Source organism: Chiloscyllium plagiosum, unplaced genomic scaffold (assembly GCF_037043375.1).
Source record: "Chiloscyllium plagiosum isolate Xiang-an unplaced genomic scaffold, Cpla_swu_hap1 HiC_scaffold_3, whole genome shotgun sequence".
Lineage (NCBI taxonomy): Eukaryota > Metazoa > Chordata > Chondrichthyes > Orectolobiformes > Hemiscylliidae > Chiloscyllium > Chiloscyllium plagiosum.
Genome location: NW_028270141.1, coordinates 121,382,272 through 121,406,162, shown reverse-complemented (window position 1 = coordinate 121,406,162; position 23,891 = coordinate 121,382,272). Strand labels below are relative to the sequence as shown.

Sequence of the window (23,891 nt, the reverse complement as noted above, 5' to 3'; positions counted from 1 at the left end):
TTCCTAGCTTCTCCAGCTTTCTCGTATCTGAATCGTCCCAATCTGATACTGCCTTCTCCAGCCAGAAGCTGAAAATCACACAACACCAGGTTATAGTTCCAACAGGTTTAATTGGAAGCACACTAGCTTCATGAAGGAACGTCACTCCGAAAGCTAGTGTGCTTCCAATTAAACCTGTTGGACTATAACCTGGTGTTGTGTGATTTTTAACTTTGTACACCCCAGTCCAATACCGGCATCTCCAAATCATGACTACTTTCTCCAGCCAGGACATCCTCCTTATTGTTGGCTGCCAAATTGTACACAATGCTTCCACTAAGGTGAACCAAATACTTGTAAAGTTTTAGCCTATCTTCATTGTTTTTGTATTTACTTTTCCTATTTACTGATGTAACTTCTAATGCTCATGCAGCAATTTCCCATTAGCTCATTTATTATTGATTACTGTAATAGTTTTAAATGTTAATTGTCATTTTGCTCTAGTGGGGAATCAGCCACATCATTGCATTTGCATTCTCCTGTTGTGATGTTGAAACAAATTTTTTGGGTGAAGTGCAGTTCCTTTGAAGTAAGGAAATAAAAGTTCCCCTACTCCAGAAATGATCACCAATGTATTAAAGTAAGTAACACTGCTCTGTCATTAACCATTAACTAATCATGGACAATAAGGAAATAGTGACTGATCAAACCGATATTTTCATCAGTCTTTATCATAAAGGATACAAATAACATGCCAGAATAAACCGCAGGAGATGAGTATTTTGCCTCAGTGGTTACTGTGGAGAAAGATATGGAAGCTATGGTGAAATAAATAGCAACATCTTCAAAAATGTCTATATTACAGAGGAGGTGATGCTGGATGACTTAAAACGCAGAGATGGATAAATCCTTGAGACCAGATCAGGTGTGTCCTAGAGCTCTGTGGGAAGCTCGGGAAGTGATTTCTGGGGCCCCTTATTGAGGTACTTGTATCATCAATAGCCACAGGTGAGGTTCCAGAAGACAGGAGGTTGGCTAACATGGTGCCACTATTTAAGAAAGGTGGTAAGGAAAATCCAATGAACTATAGACCAGTGAACTCGACACCAGTGGTGGGTAAGTTGTTGGAGGGAATCCTGGAAAGGCAAGGACTGATTAAGAATAGCTGACAATGGCCTTGTGCATAGAAAATCATATCTAATGAACTTAATTGAGTTTTTTTGAAGACATAATGAAGAGGAATGACCAGGGCAGAGTGATTGATGTGATCTACATGGACGTCAGTAAGGCATTCGACAAAGTTTCTCATGGTAGACTGGTTAGCAAGGTCAGATCACACAGAATAGAGAGAGAACTAGCTACTTGGATACAGACTGGCTCAAAGGTGGAAGACAGAGGGTGATGGATTTCAGACTGGAGGCCTGCGACCAGCAGTGTGCCACAAGGATCGGTGCTAGGTCCACTGCTTTTCATCATTTATATTAATGATTTGGATGTGAACATAGCAGGTATAATTGGTAAGTTTCAGATGACATAAAAATTGGAGGTGTAGGGGCAGTGAAGAGGGTTATCTCAGCGAAAAATGGGATCTTGATCAGATGGGCCAGTGGATAGAGTTTAATTTAGATAAATGTGAGGTGCTGCATTTTGGAAAAGCAAATCAGAGCAGAATTTATACATTTAATGTAAGGTCCCAGGGAGTGTTACTGAACAAAGAGACCTTGGGGTGCAGGTTCATAGTTCCTTGAAAGTAGAATTGCAAGTAGATAGGATAATGACAGAAGTGTTTGGTATGCTTGCCTTTATTGGCTTGTGCATTGAGTATAGGAGTTGGGAGGTCATGTTGTAGCTGTACAGGACATTAAGTCACTTTTGGAATACTGCATGCAGTTCTGGTCCCCCTGCTTTAGGAAAGATGTTGTGAAATTTTAAAGGATTCAGAAAAGATTGGCACCAGTCTTGTCAATGTTGGAGGGTTTGAACTATAAGGAGCTGGGGCTCTTTCCCCTGGAGCATTAGAGGCTAAGGTGTGACCTTATCAAGGTTTATAAAATCATGAAGGGCATGGATAGGGTAAATAGGCACAATCTTTTCCTCATGATATGGGAGTCCAAAACCAGATGGCATAGATTTAAGGTGAGAGAGGACCTAAGGAGTAACATTTTCATGCAGAGGGTGGTACATATATAGAATGCGTGCCAGAGGAAGTGATGGTGGCTGGTTCAATTACAACATTTAAAAGGCATCTGGATGGATATATGAATAGGAAGGAGTTAGAGGGAAATGGGCCAAATTCTGGCAAATAGGACTAGATTAATTTAGGATATCTGGTCAGCATGGATGAGTTGGACTGAAGGGTCTGTTTCCGTGCTATACATCCCTATGAATTTAAGTGAAAGGGAGGGAGACACTTGAAACAATGAAAATCACTACAGACAGGATACTGAGAACATTACTCGATCTAAAAGCTGACAACTTCCCAGATCCTAATGGACTCAATCCAAGAGTCTGAAAAGTGCTATCGAAAACAGGGAGATGCATTGGTTTTAATGTTTCAAAATTCAAGAGGTTTTGGAAAGATTCCATGAGAGTGAAAAATAGCAAATATAATCCCTCCATTCAAGAAACAAGGGAGACTGAAAGCAGGAAATAACAGGCCGGTTAGTTTACCATCTGGTTATAGAGGAAATGCTGAGTTCTCTTTTAAGAGATTATAGCAGAGCACTTAGAAACACTCGATGTTATCAGACAGGTTCAACCAGATTTTGTAAAAAGAAAAATGCATTTGTCTAATTGATTAGAATTGTTTAACGAAGTCTCAAACAAAACGGGAACCAATGAATGTAGTGTACTTAAATTTCCGGAAGCTATGCAATAAGGTGCCACATCACAAGTCACTGCAGATAACAAGCTCAAGGTAGGAGGTAGGTTATTCGCATTGATGAAAGATTAGCTAGCTAAGAGGTAACCAAGAGTAAGCATAAATAGATCTTTTTCAGGTTGCTAAGATGTGATGAGTTGAGTGCAAAAGGAATCAGTGCTGGGTCTCTGAGTATTTTAATTTGTCATTTACATAAATGATTTGGATGCGAGCATGAGGTACAGTTAGTAAGTTTGCAGATGACACCAAAAGTGGAGGTGTAGTGGACAGCGAAGAGGGTTACCTCAGATTACAACAGAATCTGGACCAGATGGGCCAATGGGCTGAGAAGTGGCAGATGGAGTTTAATTCAGATAAATGTGAGGTGCTGCATTTTGGGAAAGCAAATCTTAGCAGGACTTATACACTTAATGGTAAGGTCCTAGGGAGTGTTGTTGAATATAGAGACCTTGGAGTGCAGGTTCATAGCTCCTTGAAAGTGGAGTCGCAGGTAGATAGGATAGTGAAGAAGGCATTTGGTATGCTTTCCTTTATTGGTCAGAGTATTGAGTACAGGAGTTGGGAGGTCATGTTGCGGCTGTACAGAACATTGGTTAGGCCACTGTTGGAATATTGCGTGCAATTCTGGTATCCTTCCTATCGGAAAGATGTTGTGAAACATGAAAGGGTTCAGAAAAGATTTACAAGGATGTTGCCACGGTTAGAGGATCTGAGCTACAGGGAGAGGATGAACAGGCTGGGGTTGTTTTCCCTGGAGCGTTGGAGGCTGAGGGGTGACCTTATAGAGTTTACAAAATTATGAGGGGCATGGATAGGGTAAATAGACAAAGTATTTTCCTGGGGTCGGGAAGTCCAGAACTAAAGGGCATAGGTTTAGGGTGAAAGGGGAAAGATATAAAAGAGACCTAAGGTGCAACTTTTTCAGACAGAGGGTGGTATGTGTATGGAATGAGCTGCCAGAGGATGTGGTGGAGTCTGGTACAATTGCAACATTTAAGAGGCATTTGGATGGGTATATGAATAGGAAGGGTTTGGAGGAATATGGGCCGGGTGCTGGCAGGTGGGACTAGTTTGGGTTGGGTTATCTGGTCGGCATGGATGGGTTGGACCAAAGGGTCTGTTTCCATGCTATACATCTCTATGACTCTATGACTGAATGTATAGTTGTTAAAATTGCTAAGAAATGAATATAAGTGGGAAAGTAAGTTTTGAAGAGGCTATATGAAGGCTACAAATGGATTTAGGTAGATCAAGCAAGAATTGGCAGTTAGACCTTGTCTGGAAAAATTAGAAAGCAGCAAATCATTACATTGGGAGAGACTGCAGAACTTTGAGATACAGAGAGATCTGGGTGACAGACATATGAAACATAATGTTAGAATGAAAGTAAAGCAAGTGATTAGAAAGGTAAATGGGTTGTTATTTATTGCAACAGGAATAGAATATAAATGTAAGAATGTTTTATTACGGTTGTATAAGGTTTTGCTGAGATCATATCTGAGAGTGCTGTACACAGTTTTAGTTCCCTTATTTAAGAAAGGGTATAATTGCATTTAGAAGCAATTCAAAAGGAAGTTCACTCAACCGATTGGATAGGTTTGTCCTGTATTCATTGGAGTTTTGGAGAATGGGAAGGAAGCTTATTGAAGCATGTTGGATTGTGAGGAGACTTGACAGGGTGGTTGCTGGGGGAGTATCTTGTCTTATGGAGGCACTAGGATGAAGGGAGATAGTTTAAAAATAGGGTTCTTCCACTTAAGTGTCAGATGAAGATAATGTTTTTCTCTTGGACGGTTGATTGTGGAACTATCTTCCCCAGAGACTAGGGTAGGCAGGCCATTAAATATTTTAAGGCAGAGGTAGATAGATTCTTGACTAAGAAGAGAGTCAAAGGGTATGGGAGTAGGAGGGAATGTGCCGGCTACAATTAGACATGCCATAAATACACTGAACAGTGTCAAGGCAGAAAATGACTTCTTCCTGCTCCTACTTCATATACATTAATGCACACACACCTTACTGCACCAAGTTGCTGTGCCTTCCAGTGTGACTTCCTGAGCTGGTCTGAATTGGTCCAGGTTCTGTGCTCCTGATTCTGTATAATTCAATTAGCAGGAAGGTAATAGAGGAATGGCAGCTGATGTCGGATTCCATTCCTCACAGCTAGCTTGCTGCCTTATTGTGCCTCACCCTCTCACACACTGCATCCTGGAAAAGCTCTGTCCATTCCAGAGTTTGAAAAGGGCAATAAATACTTCAGTGATCTTGTGACAGAACCAGACCCAATGTTTTAATGCTACTTGACAAAAGCAAGGGTTTTGTTTTTAAAAAGAAGACAAACTCTCCAATCCAGGCAGCATCCTGGTAAACCTTCTTTACATCCTGGTAAGCCGCCGTATCTTTCCTATAATAGGCAACCAGAGCTGGACACAATACTCCAAGTGTAGTCTCACCAGGGACTTGTAGAGCTGTAGCAAAACCTCGCGGCTCTTAAACTCAATCCCCCTGTTAATGAAAGCCAAAACACCATATGCTTTCTTAATAACCCTATCCACTTGGGTGGCAACTTTGAGGGATCTATGCACTTGAACACCAAGATCCCTCTGTTCCTCCACACTGCCAAGAATCCTGTCTTTAATCCTATATTCAGCATTCAAGTTCGACCTTCCAAAATGCATCACTTCTCATTTATCCAGGTTTAACTCCATTTGCCATTTCTCAGCCCAGCTCTGCATCCTGTCTATGTCACGCTGCAGCCTGCAATAGCCCTCGATACTATCGACGACACCTCCAAATCTTGTGTCATCTGCAAATTTACTAACCCACCCCTCAACCTCCTCATCCAAGTCATTTATAAAAATTACAAAGAGCAGAGGCCCAAGAACAGAGCTCTGCGGGACCCCACTCAACACTGACCTCCAGGCAGAATACTTTCCATCTACAACCACTCTCTGCCTTCTGTCAGCCAACCAATTCTGAATCCAGATAGCCAAATCCCATACCTCCTGACTTTATGAATGAGCCTACCATGGGGAACCTTATCAAATGCCTTGCTGAAGTCCATATACTGCATTCACTGCTCAACCTTCGTTGACCTGTCTCGTCACCTCCTCAAAGAACTCAATAAGATTTGTGAGGCATGACTTGCCCCTCTCAAAGCCATGCTGACCGTCTTTAATCATGCTATGCTTTTCCAAATAGTCATAAATCCTATCCTTCAGAATTCTTTCCAGACATAAGACTGGCTGGTCTGTAATTGCCAGGGATTTCCCTATTCCTCTTCTTGAAAAGAGGAACAACAGTCGACTCCCTCTAATTCTCTGGTAGGACTCCTGTGGAGAGTGAGGATGCAAAGATCTTCGCCAGTGGCTTAGCAACTTCTTTTCTTGCTTCCCAGAGCAACCCAGGATAAATCTGGTCTGGCCCTGGGGACTTACCAATCTTAATGTTTGCCAAACTTTCCAGCGCATCAACTTCATCAATCTTGATCTGTTCAAGCCTGTTTCCCAGCTCCTCAAAGTTCTCATTCACAACAAGGTCCCTTTCCTTAGTGAAAACTGAAGCAAAAAAAATCATTTAGGGCTTCCCCTATCTGCTCAGACTCCACGCACAAGTTCCCTACACTATCCCTAACCGGCCCTACCTTCTCCCTGCTCATTTTCTTATTCCTCACGTATGAGTAAAATGCCTTTGGGTTCTCCCTAATCTGAGAGTGGGGCAGTTGTAGATGAGGCTGTGACAGGATGTAGTGAATCTCTGCAGGAGTCCCTCAGGATAGTGTCCTAGACCCAATCACCTTCAGCTGCTTCATCAATGACCTTCTCCTCCATCATGAGGTCAGAAGTGGGGATTTTCACTGATGACTGCACTATGTTCAACACCCTTCGTGACTCCTCAGATACTGAAGCAGCTCATGTTCATGTGCAACAAGATCTGGACAATATCTAGCTTGTGCTGACATGTGATAAATAATGAGTATAAGTGATAACTGAAAGAACTGCAGATATTGTAAATCAGAAACAAAAACAGAAGTTGCTGGAAAAGCTCAGCACATCTGTCAGCATCTGTGAAGAGAAATTAGAGTTAATGTTTCGGGTCCAGTGACCCTTGCTCAGAACTGGCAAGTAATGCTTGTGCCACACAAATGCCATGCAATAACCATCGCCAATAAGAGGCTAACCACCTTAACATTTAATGGTGATACCATCACTGAATCGCCCACTAGCAACACCATTGATCCTAAACTCAACTGGACTCATGACATAAACAGAATGGCAACAAGAGCAGGTCAGAGGCTAGAAATACTGCAGCAAGTAACTGACTGCCTAACTCCCCAAAGCCTGTCCGTCATCCACAAGGCACATGTCAGGAATGTGATCGAATAATCCCACTTGCCTGGTTGAGTGCAGCTCCAACAACACTCAGGAAGCTTGACACCATTCAGGACAAAGCAGCCACTTGATTAGCACTACATCCACAAGCATCCAATCCTGCCACTACTGATGTCCAGTAGTAGCAGTGTATACTATCCAAAGGATGCAGTGCAGAAATTCATCCAAAATCCTTAGACAGCACCTTCAAAACTGATGACTACTTCCATCTGGAGGGACAAGGACAGCAGATATATGAGGACACAATTATCTTTAAGATCCCCTCCAAGCCACTCACCATCCTGACTTGGAAATATATTGCTATTCCTTCGCTGTCATTGGGTCAAAATCCTAGAACTCATTCCTTAAGGGCATTGGAGGAGGGATCAGCAATAGATCAAAAAGGCAGCTCACCACCACCTTCTCAAGGGCAACTAGGGATGGGCAATAAATACTGGACAGCCAGTAACACCCACATCCCATAAATATATTTTTTTAATTCTCTCTGAATACTGGCTGTTACAAAACAGGAAGTGGGACTGACTGTGTGATGCTGTCTGCCTTCACACAAGGCTGAGGGTGTCTCCCAGTCTGGGGGTGTGGGATGGGTGGGTGAGTGCAGGGAGTGGCCTCTGGGGACAGGGGAGTGACTGTCTCCCTCCCTCCCTAACCCAGTCTCCCACTGCACCCCACCATAAATCAGCTCAGCACAACACACTGTGGATTTCATGTGCTTAGTTAGAATAATGACCTTTTCTCAATCGTTTTGCTAAATGTCACACCGAACATTTCCCTGGTACTTATACCGGTTCTAATTGAAATACCACCCACACCACTGCTCTCGCTCTTTAAACTCAGAAAGTGAGGGCTGTGGGAGAGAGAATGATCCTAGGGCTGGGGGAGGAAGAGTGATCCTGAGGCGGGGGAGGGAGTGATCCTGAGACTGGGGGAGAGTGATCCTGGGGCTGGGGGAGAAAGAGTGATCCTGGGGCTGGGGGAGAAAGAGTGATCCTGGGGCTGGGAGAGGGAGAGTGATCCTGGGGCAGGGGGAGTAAGAGTGATCCTGGGCCAGGGAGAGAAATAGTGATCCTGAGGCTGGGAGAGAGACTGATCCTGGCACTGGGGGAGGGAGTGACCCTGGGGCAGGGTGCGGGAGAGTGATCCTGGGGCGGGGGGAGGGGGAGTGATTCTGAGGGAGGGAGAGTGATCCTGGGGCTGGGATGAGAGATATCCTGGGGCTGAGTTGGGCGCAGGGGTCGCGGCTCGAAAGAGAAAGGCAGTGAGGTGAGGATCCCGGGGCTGGTAGGAGCCGCCTCCCTTCCCACGCAGCCTTGGGGAGGGGGTTGGGGTTAGGCCTCGCTGGTCAGGGCTGGGGGGTGTTGGCGGTGTATACCGTGAAGCTGATGCCTCTTCGTCACTCTCTATCAGATGTTCAGGGCGGCTTTCCAGTCTGCAGCGTCTGTCTGTGAAAGAGCGGGAGAGCTCTAACTGGCCGCTTCTGAAGTCCCTCCTCCTATCTGCTGGAGACGCTCTAACTGTCACATTTCCCTACACGTGGCCACGAAAACAATTCATTTCCAGTCAGAAGGCCCTACTTATGCCCGGAAAAGTTATCTTCAAACTGGAAAAAAAAACTTAGCAGGTCCTTAGAAGAGTCACTGGAGCCGAAACGTTAACTTTGCTTCTCTCCACATGTGCTGCTGAGACCTGCTGAGTTTCTGCAGTAATTTACACCTTCCGCAATTCTTAGTTTTAAGGATTAATGCGTTCAGGGGATGTGATGGGTTATATTAAGAGGAAAGGTGGACGGTATCCATTGAGGTTATAAAACCCTGGGGTGGGGATGGAGAGGGTGGGGACGGAGAGGGTAGTATCGGTAGGGGCATTTCCCCCTGGCAGAGACGAGAAGCGGCTGACAGAATTTAAAGAGAAGGCATCTCCCGTTTAAGGTGGAGGCGAGGAGCCTTGTACATCTCTGAGAGGCTCCTGAGACTATGTAACTCTCTTCCCCAGAGAGTGCTAAAGGCAGAGTTATCGCATATTTCCGAAGCACAGCTAGATCGATTCTTGACCAATACGTTGTCGAGAGGGGGATCGGGGGTAGACAGAAATGTCGAGCCGACAGGAGGAGCCGAATGCCCTACTCCTACTCCATATCCATAATCTATGTGTCAGTGTCACTGGTCAAGCCAGCGCTTATTGTCCAACGGGAATCACGCTGCGGAAGTTACCTCATGTGGCTGGTACACCCCCAGTGCTGTTAGGAAGGGCTTTGACCCACAAACACTGAGGAATTAGACGTACTGCTAGAAACAGACTAGCAGTTTATATAAGGCATTGCCGTTTGCAAACTCCCCTCCAACTCTCACACTGTCTGGACTTGGAGCCGGGTCTAGTCTCTGCCAGAGGGGAAACGCCCCCGCAGCTACCATCCTGATTGGACAGTTCTTCACTGTCTCCATCAAAATCCAACACTCCCGTCCTCACAGCCCTCTCGATGTAACTAACATCACGTGGGCTGCAAGGGCAACCAAAATGTTGGTCAGTTAATGACACTAGGGGCTTTAGGAGAAGGTTGAGACGGCTCATCTACCGGATAATTCTGGCAGGAATTAGGTGCAAATTATAGAACGCCTATGGTGTGGAAACATTCGACCCAACAAGTCCACACTAACCCCTTCAAAGGGTATCCCACCCAGACCCATCACCCTAGCCTTTCCCTGTAACTCTGCATTCCCCACGGTCAATGCACCCAACAGGCAATTCAGCACGGCCAATCCACACAACCTGAGCATCTTTGGACCATGGGAGGAAACCCACGCAGACATGCGGAGAACGTGCAAATTTCATTCAGGTCTGCCTAAGAATGGAATCGAACTTGAGTCCCGCAGTGTTGTAGGCCAGCAGTGTTATCTACTGAAATACCCTGCAATACTTCAACCTGCGTCTCTGCACTAAAGTGCGGTTTCTTACAAAGTTGAGGATAACGATATTTGTGGAGTGTTCGGCTTTATTGAATTGTTTAATCGCCCATTACCATTCACGACTAAATGCAGTAGGAGTGCAGCGCTTACATTTGATCTTGTGATTATGAGATCTGTCTATTGCCTTCCGTTGCCATTGGTTACTGTACATTAGCCTGTACTTGAAGATTCACCACTTTGGCCCCTTGTTTTTAAGATGCGTGCAACGGCACTCACTGCATGCTCGCTTGTGTATAAGTAGAAAGTGTGTTTTTCACAATACAAGAAGGACCATTCCCAAACAACCAGGAATTAAAATCCTATATCAGATTCAGGTGAATATTTGCTCACATTAGTCAATGGTTTAATGGGAGTAAATCCTGGAGCGAAGGAAGAAATTATATGATTTATCAAATTGTTTCTAATTATGAAGGATATGTTGAGGTAGTGCAATGCTTAAACAGATTGATTTGTGAACAGAAGTTGGATAGTTGCATGAAACAAGCTCTTATGTCAGTTTGCATTAACATTTCCTTCAAGGCTATTTGAAAGAGAATTTAAAATAAATTTTGTTATGGTGCTTTTAATTGCAAAACACATTTTCCTTCAAGTGATTCGCTGTTTCTCACAATACATTTCCTGTTTCTTCACTGTTGTACGATTTTGTTTTCTGTAGCTGAAATGGGAAAGTGCAGACTATGAGATGAAATTCCAACTATTGGAAAGACATAATGGGGGGAGGGGGGGAGGCCTATTTAAGGCTTTTTAACTAAAGAACATCCACGGCTGGAAATCTGGAGAAAACCCCTCTGACAATGTTCGATATGTAATTAATTTTGTACATATTAACTGTAATTTTAAAATAGTGATTTACAGTATTAGAATAAACGAAGTTGTTTCGCACCTTACGTAAAGTCAACGTTTACAACTTTTTATGAATAAACTTTGTTTTTGGAAAAAAAGGTGGAATTCTTTGTGAATGGCTAGTCAAGATGTCAGTGATTAAAAAAAATCCTGTGGTATTCCAAAATGTGACAGTGTTATTAAAACTAATACAAAGGGCATTCCAAGAGTTCGCCTGCATATCGTTTACTGAGGTATACGGCAGATCTCTTTGGTATTTACATGTTATAATGGGAAACTGCACTGTGTCAAACTGCAGGCCTTTGGGTGAGGAATAGATCTTATTGGAAAGACTTGAAACAGAAATTTCACTTAGTATATTGCATTCATGGGATATTTTATGTGTTTAAAGATTTAGGAAGAAATTGGCAATAAAATGTTTTTAAACATTTGGGGTTTCTAATCCAATTATTGTTGCTATTGGATAACTAGCGATTCTTGATTGGAAGGTCTCTACCGCCTTTCTGATTGGTGGATCTTTGTTCCTTCATTGCTTGTTCAATGGTTATTTTTCTATTTGCTCAGTTGCGATTAATTGATGGTTTGCTCGCTCACATCTGACTTATTCAGATTGAGAAATGTTAGCTCCCAGGGGCCACCTGATGGAATACAACCCACCCTATCCGTGTGTGCTCAAGGCGCAATCAGTTTGCATGGTCATTGACGTGCTCTGCATTGACTTAAATATTCCGAGGGAATTTCTGCTCTAACTCTGTGCATTTGCAATCGTGAAAGATTCTGAAACATGATACAAGATCAATCATTCTAAAGGTTCATATACAAAAGACCTTTATTCTCACAGTAAACAAAATATGCACTCGGATTCACCACATAAATACAGTCAATACACAAAAATAGAATATGTTGCAGGCCACGACAATATTTCCATTCCAGTTCACCCATAAGGGTGGAGCAGTCAGTCAGTTCGACATAAAGTGCCAGTTCATTTCAATACTTCTCACGTTGTTCTCCAGAGTGTAACTTTGGAAATCTGAGCTCTTTAAAACAAGTCCCAGGGGAAATGTTTTCCTAACTTTTATTGTTGGGAGTCAGTGAAAGTGACAGTGTTCCAGCGCGACCCATCCTTCACAGGCACCATGGGTCTATATTTTATCTTGTTGAAACTGGCGTTAGCAGGGAGCTACAAATTCAGCAATCCGCCAACTTCCACACTCCACACATGACTATTTAGAGTGGGGGGGGGGGGGGGGGGGAGTAAATTTTCATCTGAAACAGGTGGAAAATGACTTAGCCACGTGAGCCGGGTGCTCAGTGTAACTGATATTCCCCACTCCAATATTAAAAGAATACTCTGCAGTCTGTGCAGACATGCCCATGCGGCCAGGGGCTACTTTTAGACGTTCTAAGGCCTGGCCGCCCACTGTAACAGTGACACGTGTGGCGATTATAGGAAGCAACAGCGTTCGCTCTGGGCTGGTACTGCTCCATGTGACTCCCCACACCCCCTTTCTCGCTTCTCGCAGGAGCTGGAATAGAAAGTTTGAGACACCCCCTCCCCCAACCCGCCCCACGACAAGTAACTGAAACTCACCCAAATGGCCTGGCAATTTCAGTTCAGATGTAACTTGAACAGCACCCACCCTGACTCATTTGCAATGAAAATCACCGACCAGGGTCAGCAGCTTGGCCCTAAGCTCTGTTCTGAGAGCCGGATTGAGGGACCCAACAGAAGCAGGCCCGGAGCACTGGGGCTCGGATCATCTGGGAGACATGGGGTCTGCTAGGTACCAGCAGACGGGGTGAGGTGGGGTGGGGTGGGGGAGTTTGAAAGAAAACCTCTCAGTGTCAACTGAATGGCCTTCGGAGTCTTGGGGGTCTTTCATTTAAACGAAAACGAGCCGCCCGACTGGGAGAGGTGAACATTTTACACATCAGGCAAAGGGAGAGCTCTGGAACTGTCAGTGAGCCTCTTCAGTGGTGTGTGTGAATACGGCGGTGAGGCAGCCCACCCTCAGGTACTTAAACTGAGAAATCAAACTATCCCACAGTGTCCCTGGGCCCAGCCCTTTCTTCCAGTTATTTCCTATATATGCTACATAAACATATATATGTAGCATTGGTATGGAGGGGCAGCAGCGGTGGACGTCTAGACATCACTCGGTGACCTTGAATGGAAGGAGGAATTGGACTGGAAACACCCACAAAATAAAACCCAGGTAGCTTTCTGGACCTCCTGATTCTTGAAAGCATAAATGATGGGGTTGATCATGGAGTTGTAAGTAGCAGGGAGGAGAGTGGCATAGGTGTACACAGTCGGGTAGGCATGATCCCCGACCAAGCAGTAAATGGCAAAAGGTAGCCAGCTGGTCCCGAAGGTGCCGACAATGATGGCGAGAGTGGAGATACTCTTCTTTGTGGTCACGTAGTAAGAGTTCGCGAAGAAGTGTTGCTGCAGGGCAATCTGCTGGGCATGGCGGCACACAATTTTGCATATTTTAATGTAAAGGTGTAACATAATGAGAAAGATCAGAAAGAAGGAAACTGACAGCAGCGTCAAGTTGCTCCTGGTCAGGGGCTTCACGATGCTGCAGGTAGATGCGTCCTTGAGGCAGTTCCAGCCCAGGATAGGGAGCAGGCCGAGGCAAAATGAAACGCCCCAGGCCGCGGCCAGCATGCTGTGGGTGTAGGCTACCGTCCTTTCCGAATAGTAAGTCAATGCGTTGTATAACGAAAGGTAGCGGTCGATCGTTATGGCTAACAGACTGTTCACCGAAGCGGAGAAAGAGCCGACTAAAAAACCCACGGTGATGAGGTTAATTGTTTCCGAGTGGATCAGGTAATGGAAAAAGAAATTCAGGATTAACCCCAGTCCAGCCAGAAGGTCCGCTGTCGCTAGGCTGCCGATCAACAAAAACATAGGCGTTCGTAAAGCCGGGGTGTAGAACAGTATTGCCACCACCAGTGCATTCTCGCAGGCAATCACAGTCCCCGAAATACACAGCATCACGTCCCAGGGATCGACCGCCAGCCGCGGCATTTGTGACTGCAGCTCCAGGGAAGAGTTACTGTGCAGGGCGGGCAGCCGGCTCGACAGGTTCACTGCCTCATTCACAGCGGCGAGGTCAGCCATCGCTTCACCAACGCCCCGTCCCGTCCCGTTCCTGAAATTCAAAACCAGCAGGTCAGGCAGAGCTGAGCAAAGTGCGCCCGAAGCCTGCACTCGGGGGCTGAGCGGGGAGACAGCGGGATGGGGATGGGCCGGGTGCTGGCTGCTTATGAGCGGCAATCGCTAAAGAGGCCGGCTGGGCGATCCGGACGGCAGAGGAAACAGGGCAAGTTTTAAAATGGTGTCACAAGACAACCTGGCAGATTTTAAACTGTTTGTAAATAAAAGGTGAAATGAAAGGGGAAGGGAGGGGAGAAAGGAAATAAGATGAGTGAACGGTAAAGAATGAAGCAAGGCGGAACAAAAGCATGAGCTGGCCATGGTGCTGAAACAGGTCAGAACCAGAAACAATGTCTCATAAAAGGTAGGGCTGAATCTAACGACAACTCTGTGAGTGTTTAATCCCGTGCACATTCTTCTGTTGGCATCAAGCATGAGAATTCAACACCACCCAAACACTCAGCGTCCACACAGGCTCACCCCCAGTGAACGAAAGCAGCTCTGTACTTTTCCACCTACCGTTCACAGATAGACAACACGCTGGGGCATCCGTGACAGTCCTTCCTCCGCTAAGGCTCGATCCTTCTATCGGAGAGGAAGGAACCTAACGTCCCTCACACCTGAGCTGCCCCTGGACTCCAATGTAAGCCGGGTGAAAGCTGACTGCAGGCTGACACATGCAGCCTGTGGGCTGGAGGCTTTGCCGGAGAAGTCCGGCTGCTGCTGCTGCGGGAAGCAGCTCCTCTCCGGCTCTGACGTCAGCCCGTGCGCAGCAGTCACGGGGTTCGCTCACTCTGTAATATCACACACTGTAATACACACACTGTAATAATACACACACTGTAATAATACACACACTGTAATATATACACTGTAATACATACACTGTAATATCACACACTGTAATACACACACTAATAATACACACTGTAATACACACACTGTAATACACACACTGTAATACACACACTGTAATACATACACTAATAATACACACACTGTAATACACACACTGTAATACACACACTGTAATACACACACTAATAATACACACACTGTAATACACACACTGTAATATCACACACTGTAATACACACTAATAATACACACACTGTAATGCATAGACTAATAATACACACACTGTAATACATACACTGTAATACACACACTGTAATATCACACCCTGTAATATCACACGCTGTAATACACACTGTAATACACACACTGTAATACATACACTGTAATATCACACACTGTAATACACACTGTAATAATACACACACTGTAATACACACTGTAATAACACACACTGTAATATCACACACTGTATTACACACACTGTAATACATACACTGTAATATCACACACTGTAATATCGCACACTGTAATACACACACTGTAATACACACACTGTAATATCACACACTATAATAACACACACTATAATAACACACACTGTAATATCACACACTGTAATACACACACTGTAATACATAAACTGTAATATCACACACTGTAATAACACACACTGTAATATCACACAGTAGTATCACACACTGTAATACATACACTGTAATAACACACTGTAATATCACACACTGTAATAACACACGCTGTAATACACACACTGTAATATCACACACTGTAATACATACACTGTAATAACACACTGTAATATCACACTCTGTAATAACACACACTGTAATATACACACTGTAATATCACACACTGTAATACACACTAATAACACACTGTAATACACACACTGTAATAATACTCACTGTAATATCACACTGTAATAACACACACTGTAATACACACACTGTAATAACACACACTGTAATATCAAACACTGGCAATACCACACACTGGTAATATCACACCCTGGCAATACTACACCCTGGTAATACCACACACTGGTAATATCACACATTGGTAATAACACACACTAGTAATAACATACACTGGTAATAACACATACTGACAATACCACACACTGGAAATATCACACACTGGCAATAACACACATTGGAAATGTCAACACTGGAAATATCACACACTGGCAATATCATGCTCTGGAGAAGCAATGGCAGAGTGGTTTAATCACTGGACCGTTAATCCAGAAACTCAGCTATTATTCTGGGGACCTGCGTTCAAACCCCGCCATGGCGGAGTTTGAGGTCACTAAATAATCTGAAATTAAAGGCATAATTATGACTGTCAATCCATTGTTGATTGTTGGAAAATCCAAATGCTTCACTGAAGTCCTTTGTGGAAGGAAACTGCTGTCCTTACTTGGTCTGGTTTACATCTGACTCCAGACCCGCAGCATTGTGGGTGACTATTAATTAAATGCTGGGGATAAGCAATAAACTTTGGCCTAGATGGAGATTGGCACACCTGAGTGAATTTAAAAAAAACTGGCAGGACTACTCACTGCTAATAATTCATATGACCACCAAGGAACATGGCAAAGAGCAGGCGTTTGACGTGCAAGGGAGAACCCCAGCCGCCCATCCAAGGGCGCTTGCTATTACATAATCAGTTCTTCTACACGTGTCAAAAACAGTATTCAGTTCAGAAGGGAACTCGACATCATTTCCCTCGAGGGTTAGGTACAGATATATCCCCAATGGCTTGTGGAAGTTCAACTGCCTGAGCCTCCCTATATTATATGTATTTCAATCGTACGGCTCATAAAGAATCATAGCCCTGTGTTAGCCTGCCACCTTTAAATGTCCCGATGTGAATTCGAACACAATTCCCGTGCGGACTTTACCACAGTGCAGTTTGTTAATAATCTGCCTCAGACCGTCTCACCAAGTCACTATAGGTACAAGTTCGTGCGTTTTATATCAGAAAGTTAACACTTATTTCAAATCCTAATCTTTCTCAGAAAGTTAATCACAAATAGGTGATAATATGCAAAGTGAAAACAAATACATCACACTTCGGGCTTTTGCTATGTCGCTAACATCACACCAAGAGGGCGGGGGTGCGCTGTTTAAACTTAAACAGCTAGGAACGGCAGCGATCAGACCAGAAAAGCAGCGCTTGCAGTCAGTCAACCTTGTTCCATTGTAATGTGAAGGTGTCTCTCACCAAGACAGCTCTTTACCTAAAATATGTGCTATGAGTTTGGCAAAACACTTTTAGACATGCAAATTGATCGTCAACTTACAGGAGGGGGTTTCAGATGTAAACAGAAAGCAGAGCTCGCTTACGGGGGATGGTGGTGGGGGAGTCTACCGTAGAGATTTTTACATTACCAGCACCGACCATTGCACGGATCATTGACACTGAGGTAAAAACAATGACTGCAGATGCTGGAAACCAGTGGTGCTGGAAGAGCACAGCAGTTCAGGCAGCATCCGAGGAGCAGCAAAATCGACGCTTCGGGAAAAAGCCCTTCATCAGGAATTGGGTGTCGATTGTATGTGTTCTAAATTAAAGAAAGTACTGGATTTTTTTTTCTCTGTTTCGGAGTCGAAATGTTATTCTTTTAGGAGATGTGAAAGTCGCTGTCAAAGGCAGCGCGCATTGCCCTTTCTTAAACACGAACAGATCAGAAGCAGGCCTGCTCCACTATCTAATAACATCATGATCAATCCGACTGAAACTGCCAGACCACACTCCTGCTTATCCGAATTAAAAATATTATAAAGTATTTACTTTGCTTCTGTAATTTTTTTTAGAAAGAATTCAAATGAATCAGACTCAGAGAGAGAGAGAGAGAAAAGTCTTTGTTTAAATGGATGGCCTGATATTTAAACAATTATCTTCATTCTGGATTCTCGCATAAGAGGAAACATCCTTTTCACAGCCACCCAATCAGGACCCCTCAGGATCTTACATGTTCCCATTCAGTAATCTCTGACTCTTCTAAACTCCAGGAAATAAAAGCCTAGTCTGTCCAACCCTCAAACGACCCTTTCCAGATATTTGTCTAATAAACATTTTCTGAAATCCCTCTAATTCATTTATATCGTTTCTTAAACAAAGTGACCATTGCTGTTTTCTCCAGGTATGGTCTCATACCAGTATCCTGCACAACTGAAACATAACCTCCCCACTTTTGTATTGTTGTCACAATAATTGATAAATTCTATTAGCTTTCCTAATTACTCACTGTTTCAATGTACCAACTTGTTGTAATGCATGCACCAAGACACCTAGATCTCTCTGCAATCTCTCACCATTTAGATAATATGCCGACTTTTTATTCTCCTGCCTAGATGGACAAGTACACTTTCTTACATTGTACTCCATTTGCTATTTCTTTGCCCATTCACTTAACCTACCAATAAACTTTTGTAATCTCCTTGTGTCCTCTCTATAGCTAATTTTCTTAGTTATCTCTGTGTCCTGAAGAAATCTAGCATTCACATCTTCTGTCCCTTTACCTATGCTATTTATATAAGTCACAGAGAGTTGAGGTCCTAGCACTGATCCCTGTGGCACACCACTTGCTGCATCTTGCCAAATTGAAAAAGACATATTTACAATTGCTGGTCTGCTTTCTGTTAGTACATAAAGCTTCTATCCATGCTACCCTCTACACTATGAGCCCTTAATTTCTGCAACAAGCTTTGGATTCAGGAAATGAGTCATTGTTGCAGACCTCCCAGAATCTGACCTGTTCATTTCGCCACAGTGTGTGTATGGTTAGTCCAGTTATGTTTCTTTATTGCTGGAACAGCACAGCAGGTCAGGCAGCATCTAGGGAACAGAAGATTCGACGTTTCGGGCACATGCCCTTCTTCAGGAATGAGCAGAGAGTGTTCAGCAGGAGAAGATAAAAGGTAGGGAGGAGGGACTTGGAGGAGGGGCGTTGGAAATGTGATAGGTGGAAAGAGGTCAAGGTGAAGGTGATAGGTCGAAGTAGGGTGGAGGCGGAGAGGTCAAGAAGAAAACTGCAGGTCAGGAAGGCGGTGCCGGGCTGGAGGGATTCGGCTGAGACAAGGTGGGGGGAGGGGGGATGAAGAAACTGGTGAAGTCCAAGTTCATCCCCTGTGGTTGGAGGGTTCCCAGTCAGAAGATAAGACGCTCCTCCTCCTCCGACCGTCGCATTGTTGTGGTTTGGCGGTGGATGAGTCCAATGACCTGCATCTCCTCGGTGGAGTGGGAGGGGGAGTTGAAATGCTGTGCTACAGGGTGATTGGGTTGGTTCGTCCGGGTGGCCCAGAGGTGCTCTCTGAATCGCTCCGCAAGTAGGCGGCCTGTCTCCCCAATATAGAGGAGGCCACACCGGCTGCAGCGGATGCAGTAGATAATGTGGGTGGAGGTGCAGGTGAATCTGTGGCGGATATGGAAGTTTCCTTTGGGGCCTTGGAGAGAAGTGAGGGGGGAGGTGTGGGCGCAAGTGTTGCACCTCCTGCGGTTGCAAGGAAAGGTGCCGGGAGTGGAGGTTGGGTTGGTGGGGGGTATGGATCTGACAAGGGAGTCGCGGAGGGAGTGGTCTCTACGGAAAGCTGATAGAGGAGGGGAGGGAAATATATCCTTGGTGGTGGGGTCCGTTTGGAGGTGGCGGAAGTGACGGCGGATGATGCGCTGTACATGGAGATTGGTGGGGTGGTAGGTGAGGACCAGTGGGGTTCTGTCCTGGTGGCGGTTGGAGGGGCGGGGCTCAAGGGCGGAGGAACGGGAAGTGGAGGAGATGCGGTGGAGGGCATCGTCGATCACGTCGGGGGGGAAATTGCGGTCCTTGAAGAAGGAGGCCGTCTGTGTTGTGCGTATTTTGAACTGGTCCTCCTGGGAGCAGATGCGGCGGAGACGAAGGAATTGGGAGAATGGGATGGCGTTTTTACAGGGGGCGGGGTGGGAGGAGGTGTAGTCCAGGTAGCTGTGGGAGTCGGTCGGTTTGTAGTAGATGTCCGTGTTGATTCGGTCGTCTGAAATAGAAACAGAAAGGTCTAGGAAGGGGAGGGAGGAGTCCGAGACTGTCCAGGTGAATTTGAGGTCGGGGTGGAAGGTGTTAGTGTAGTGGATGAACTGTTCAACCTCCTCGTGGGAGCACGAGGTAGCGCCGATACAGTCATCAATGTAGCGGAGGAAAAGATGGGGGGTAGGGCCAGTGTAGTTGCGGAAGATGGATTGTTCCACATACCCTACGAAGAGGCAGGCATAGCTGGGGCCCATGCGGGTGCCCATGGCTACTCCTTTTGTTTGGAGAAAGTGGGAGGATTGGAAAGAAAAGTTGTTCAGGGTGAGGACCAGTTCAGTCAGTCGAAGGAGGGTGTCGGTGGAAGGGTACTGGGTGGTACGGCGGGAAAGGAAGAAGCGGAGTGCTTTGAGTCCTTCGTGATGGGGGATGGAGGTGTACAGGGACTGGATGTCCATGGTGAAGATGAGGCGTTGGGGACCGGGGAAGCGGAAATCCTGGAGGAGGTGGAGGGCGTGGGTGGTGTCACGGACGTAGGTGGGGAGTTCTTGGACTAATGGGGACAGGACGGAGTCAAGGTATGCGGAGACGAGTTCGGTGGGGCAGGAGCAGGCTGAGACGATGGGTCGTCCGGGGCAGTCAGGTTTGTGGATTTTGGGCAGGAGGTAGAAACGGGCGGTTCGGGGTTGTGGTACTATGAGGTTGGAGGCGGTGGATGGGAGGTCCCCTGAGGTGATGAGGTTATGGATGGTCTGGGAGATGATGGTTTGGTGGTGGGGGGTGGGGTCATGGTCAAGGGGGCAGTAGGAGGAGGTATCTGCGAGCTGGCGTTTGGCCTCAGCGGTGTAGAGGTCTCTGCGAGCTGGCGTTTGGCCTCAGCGGTGTAGAGGTCTCTGCGAGCTGGCGTTTGGCCTCAGCGGTGTAGAGGTCTCTGCGAGCTGGCGTTTGGCCTCAGCGGTGTAGATACCTCCTCCTACTGCCCCCTTGACCATGACCCCACCCCCCACCACCAAACCATCATCTCTCAGACCATCCATAACCTCATCACCTCAGGGGACCTCCCATCCACCGCCTCCAACCTCATAGTCCCACAACCCCGAACCGCCCGTTTCTACCTCCTGCCCAAAATCCACAAACCTGACTGCCCCGGACGACCCATCGTCTCAGCCTGCTCCTGCCCCACCGAACTCGTCTCCGCATACCTTGACTCCGTCCTGTCCCCATTAGTCCAAGAACTCCCCACCTACGTCCGTGACACCACCCACGCCCTCCACCTCCTCCAGGATTTCCGCTTCCCCGGTCCCCAACGCCTCATCTTCACCATGGACATCCAGTCCCTGTACACCTCCATCCCCCATCACGAAGGACTCAAAGCACTCCGCTTCTTCCTTTCCCGCCGTACCACCCAGTACCCTTCCACCGACACCCTCCTTCGACTGACTGAACTGGTCCTCACCCTGAACAACTTTTCTTTCCAATCCTCCCACTTTCTCCAAACAAAAGGAGTAGCCATGGGCACCCGCATGGGCCCCAGCTATGCCTGCCTCTTCGTAGGGTATGTGGAACAATCCATCTTCCGCAACTACACTGGCCCCACCCCCCATCTTTTCCTCCGCTACATTGATGACTGTATCGGCGCTACCTCGTGCTCCCACGAGGAGGTTGAACAGTTCATCCACTACACTAACACCTTCCACCCCGACCTCAAATTCACCTGGACAGTCTCGGACTCCTCCCTCCCCTTCCTAGACCTTTCTGTTTCTATCTCAGACGACCGAATCAACACGGACATCTACTACAAACCGACCGACTCCCACAGCTACCTGGACTACACCTCCTCCCACCCCGCCCCCTGTAAAAACGCCATCCCATTCTCCCAATTCCTTCGTCTCCGCCGCATCTGCTCCCAGGAGGACCAGTTCAAAATACGCACAACACAGACGGCCTCCTTCTTCAAGGACCGCAATTTCCCCCCCGACGTGATCGACGATGCCCTCCACCGCATCTCCTCCACTTCCCGCTCCTCCGCCCTTGAGCCCCGCCCCTCCAACCGCCACCAGGACAGAACCCCACTGGTCCTCACCTACCACCCCACCAATCTCCATGTACAGCGCATCATCCGCCGTCACTTCCGCCACCTCCAAACGGACCCCACCACCAAGGATATATTTCCCTCCCCTCCTCTATCAGCTTTCCGTAGAGACCACTCCCTCCGCGACTCCCTTGTCAGATCCATACCCCCCACCAACCCAACCTCCACTCCCGGCACCTTTCCTTGCAACCGCAGGAGGTGCAACACTTGCGCCCACACCTCCCCCCTCACTTCTCTCCAAGGCCCCAAAGGAAACTTCCATATCCGCCACAGATTCACCTGCACCTCCACCCACATTATCTACTGCATCCGCTGCAGCCGGTGTGGCCTCCTCTATATTGGGGAGACAGGCCGCCTACTTGCGGAGCGTTTCAGAGAGCACCTCTGGGCCACCCGGACGAACCAACCCAATCACCCTGTAGCACTTCAACTCCCCCTCCCACTCCACCGAGGATATGCAGGTCATTGGACTCATCCACCGCCAAACCACAACAACGCGACGGTCGGAGGAGGAGCGTCTTATCTTCCGACTGGGAACCCTCCAACCACAGGGGATGAACTTGGACTTCACCAGTTTCTTCATCCCCCCTCCCCCCACCTTGTCTCAGCCGAATCCCTCCAGCCCGGCACCGCCTTCCTAACCTGCAGTCTTCTTCTTGACCTCTCCGCCTCCACCCTACTCCGACCTATCACCTTCACCTTGACCTCTTTCCACCTATCACATTTCCAACGCCCCTCCTCCAAGTCCCTCCTCCCTACCTTTTATCTTCTCCTGCTGAACACTCTCTGCTCATTCCTGAAGAAGGGCATGTGCCCGAAACGTCGAATCTTCTGTTCCCTAGATGCTGCCTGACCTGCTGTGCTGTTCCAGCAATAAAGTTTCAGCTTTGATCTCCAGCGTCTGCAGACCTCACTTTCTCCCAGTTATGTTTCTTGTCAATGGTAATCCTCAGGATGTTAATAGTGGGGGTTTCAGTGATGATAATGCCATTGAATGTCAAGGGACAATGATTAGATTCTTTCTTGATGGAGATGGTCATTGCTCAGTACTTACTTGGTGTGAATATTACTTGCCACTTATCAGTGAAGCCCCTAAATATTGACCAGGCCTTGCTGCAAAGTACAGACTGCTTCAGTATCTAAGGAGTTACAAGTGGTGCTGTATTGTACAATCATCAGTGAAGATCCCACTTCTGATCTTGTGAAAGACAGGCATTGATATAATGTGAGAAACAAAACTCACATATTAATAAATTTCAGTCCAAGTCAAATTCTGAAGCAGCGAATTTTATTGACACATGCTTGCAAGAAAGGGTGCCTAATGAGAAAGCACTCTGATCTGAGGGTTACATTCTGATTTATGCTGTTCAGCTGCATCTCTCGGTCCTCCCCTTTCACCCCATTGGTTACTTTTGCTGTAACGCGTAGCCTATCACGAGCTCTAGCTTCACTCCACCTTTGTCTAGCTTCTCTCCGCCTCTGTTTACTTCTCCCATTACTCTAAGCCTGTTGTCCCTTACTCTTATTTATCTCATTCCTTATATGTGACTATCCTGGCATAGTTTGCTGTCTTTGTGCGATCATCCTGCCAAACTAAATTCCATCCATTGGCCACATCCCTCCTGAGACTGGCACACTATTCTCCTGTTACTGGCACATCCCGCTACATGGTCACTCTGCCCTATTAGTCATAGA

The 23,891-nt window shown here is 46.3% G+C and overlaps 1 protein-coding gene and 1 pseudogene across 1 annotated transcript; both read right to left on the bottom strand.

Moving 5' to 3' along the window:
• Positions 1 to 11,868: 11,868 nt before the first annotated feature.
• gpr6 (G protein-coupled receptor 6) lies at positions 11,869 to 14,921 on the bottom strand. The gene is made up of 2 exons (XM_043687504.2): positions 14,743 to 14,921; positions 11,869 to 14,218 (listed from the first exon to the last, which is right to left on the bottom strand). Exon 2 carries the CDS (start codon positions 14,185 to 14,187, stop codon positions 13,204 to 13,206), a length of 984 nt encoding a protein of 327 aa, XP_043543439.1. The 5' UTR covers positions 14,188 to 14,218; positions 14,743 to 14,921; the 3' UTR covers positions 11,869 to 13,203.
• A 4,980-nt stretch (positions 14,922 to 19,901) lies between these two features.
• On the bottom strand, positions 19,902 to 20,799 carry LOC148150654 (uncharacterized; annotated as a pseudogene).
• Positions 20,800 to 23,891: the final 3,092 nt, after the last annotated feature.

Excerpts from the sequence above, each read along its gene's own strand:
- gpr6 (XM_043687504.2), bottom strand. The coding sequence starts at position 14,187 with ATGGCTGACCTCGCCGCTGTGAATGAGGCAGTGAACCTGTCGAGCCGG.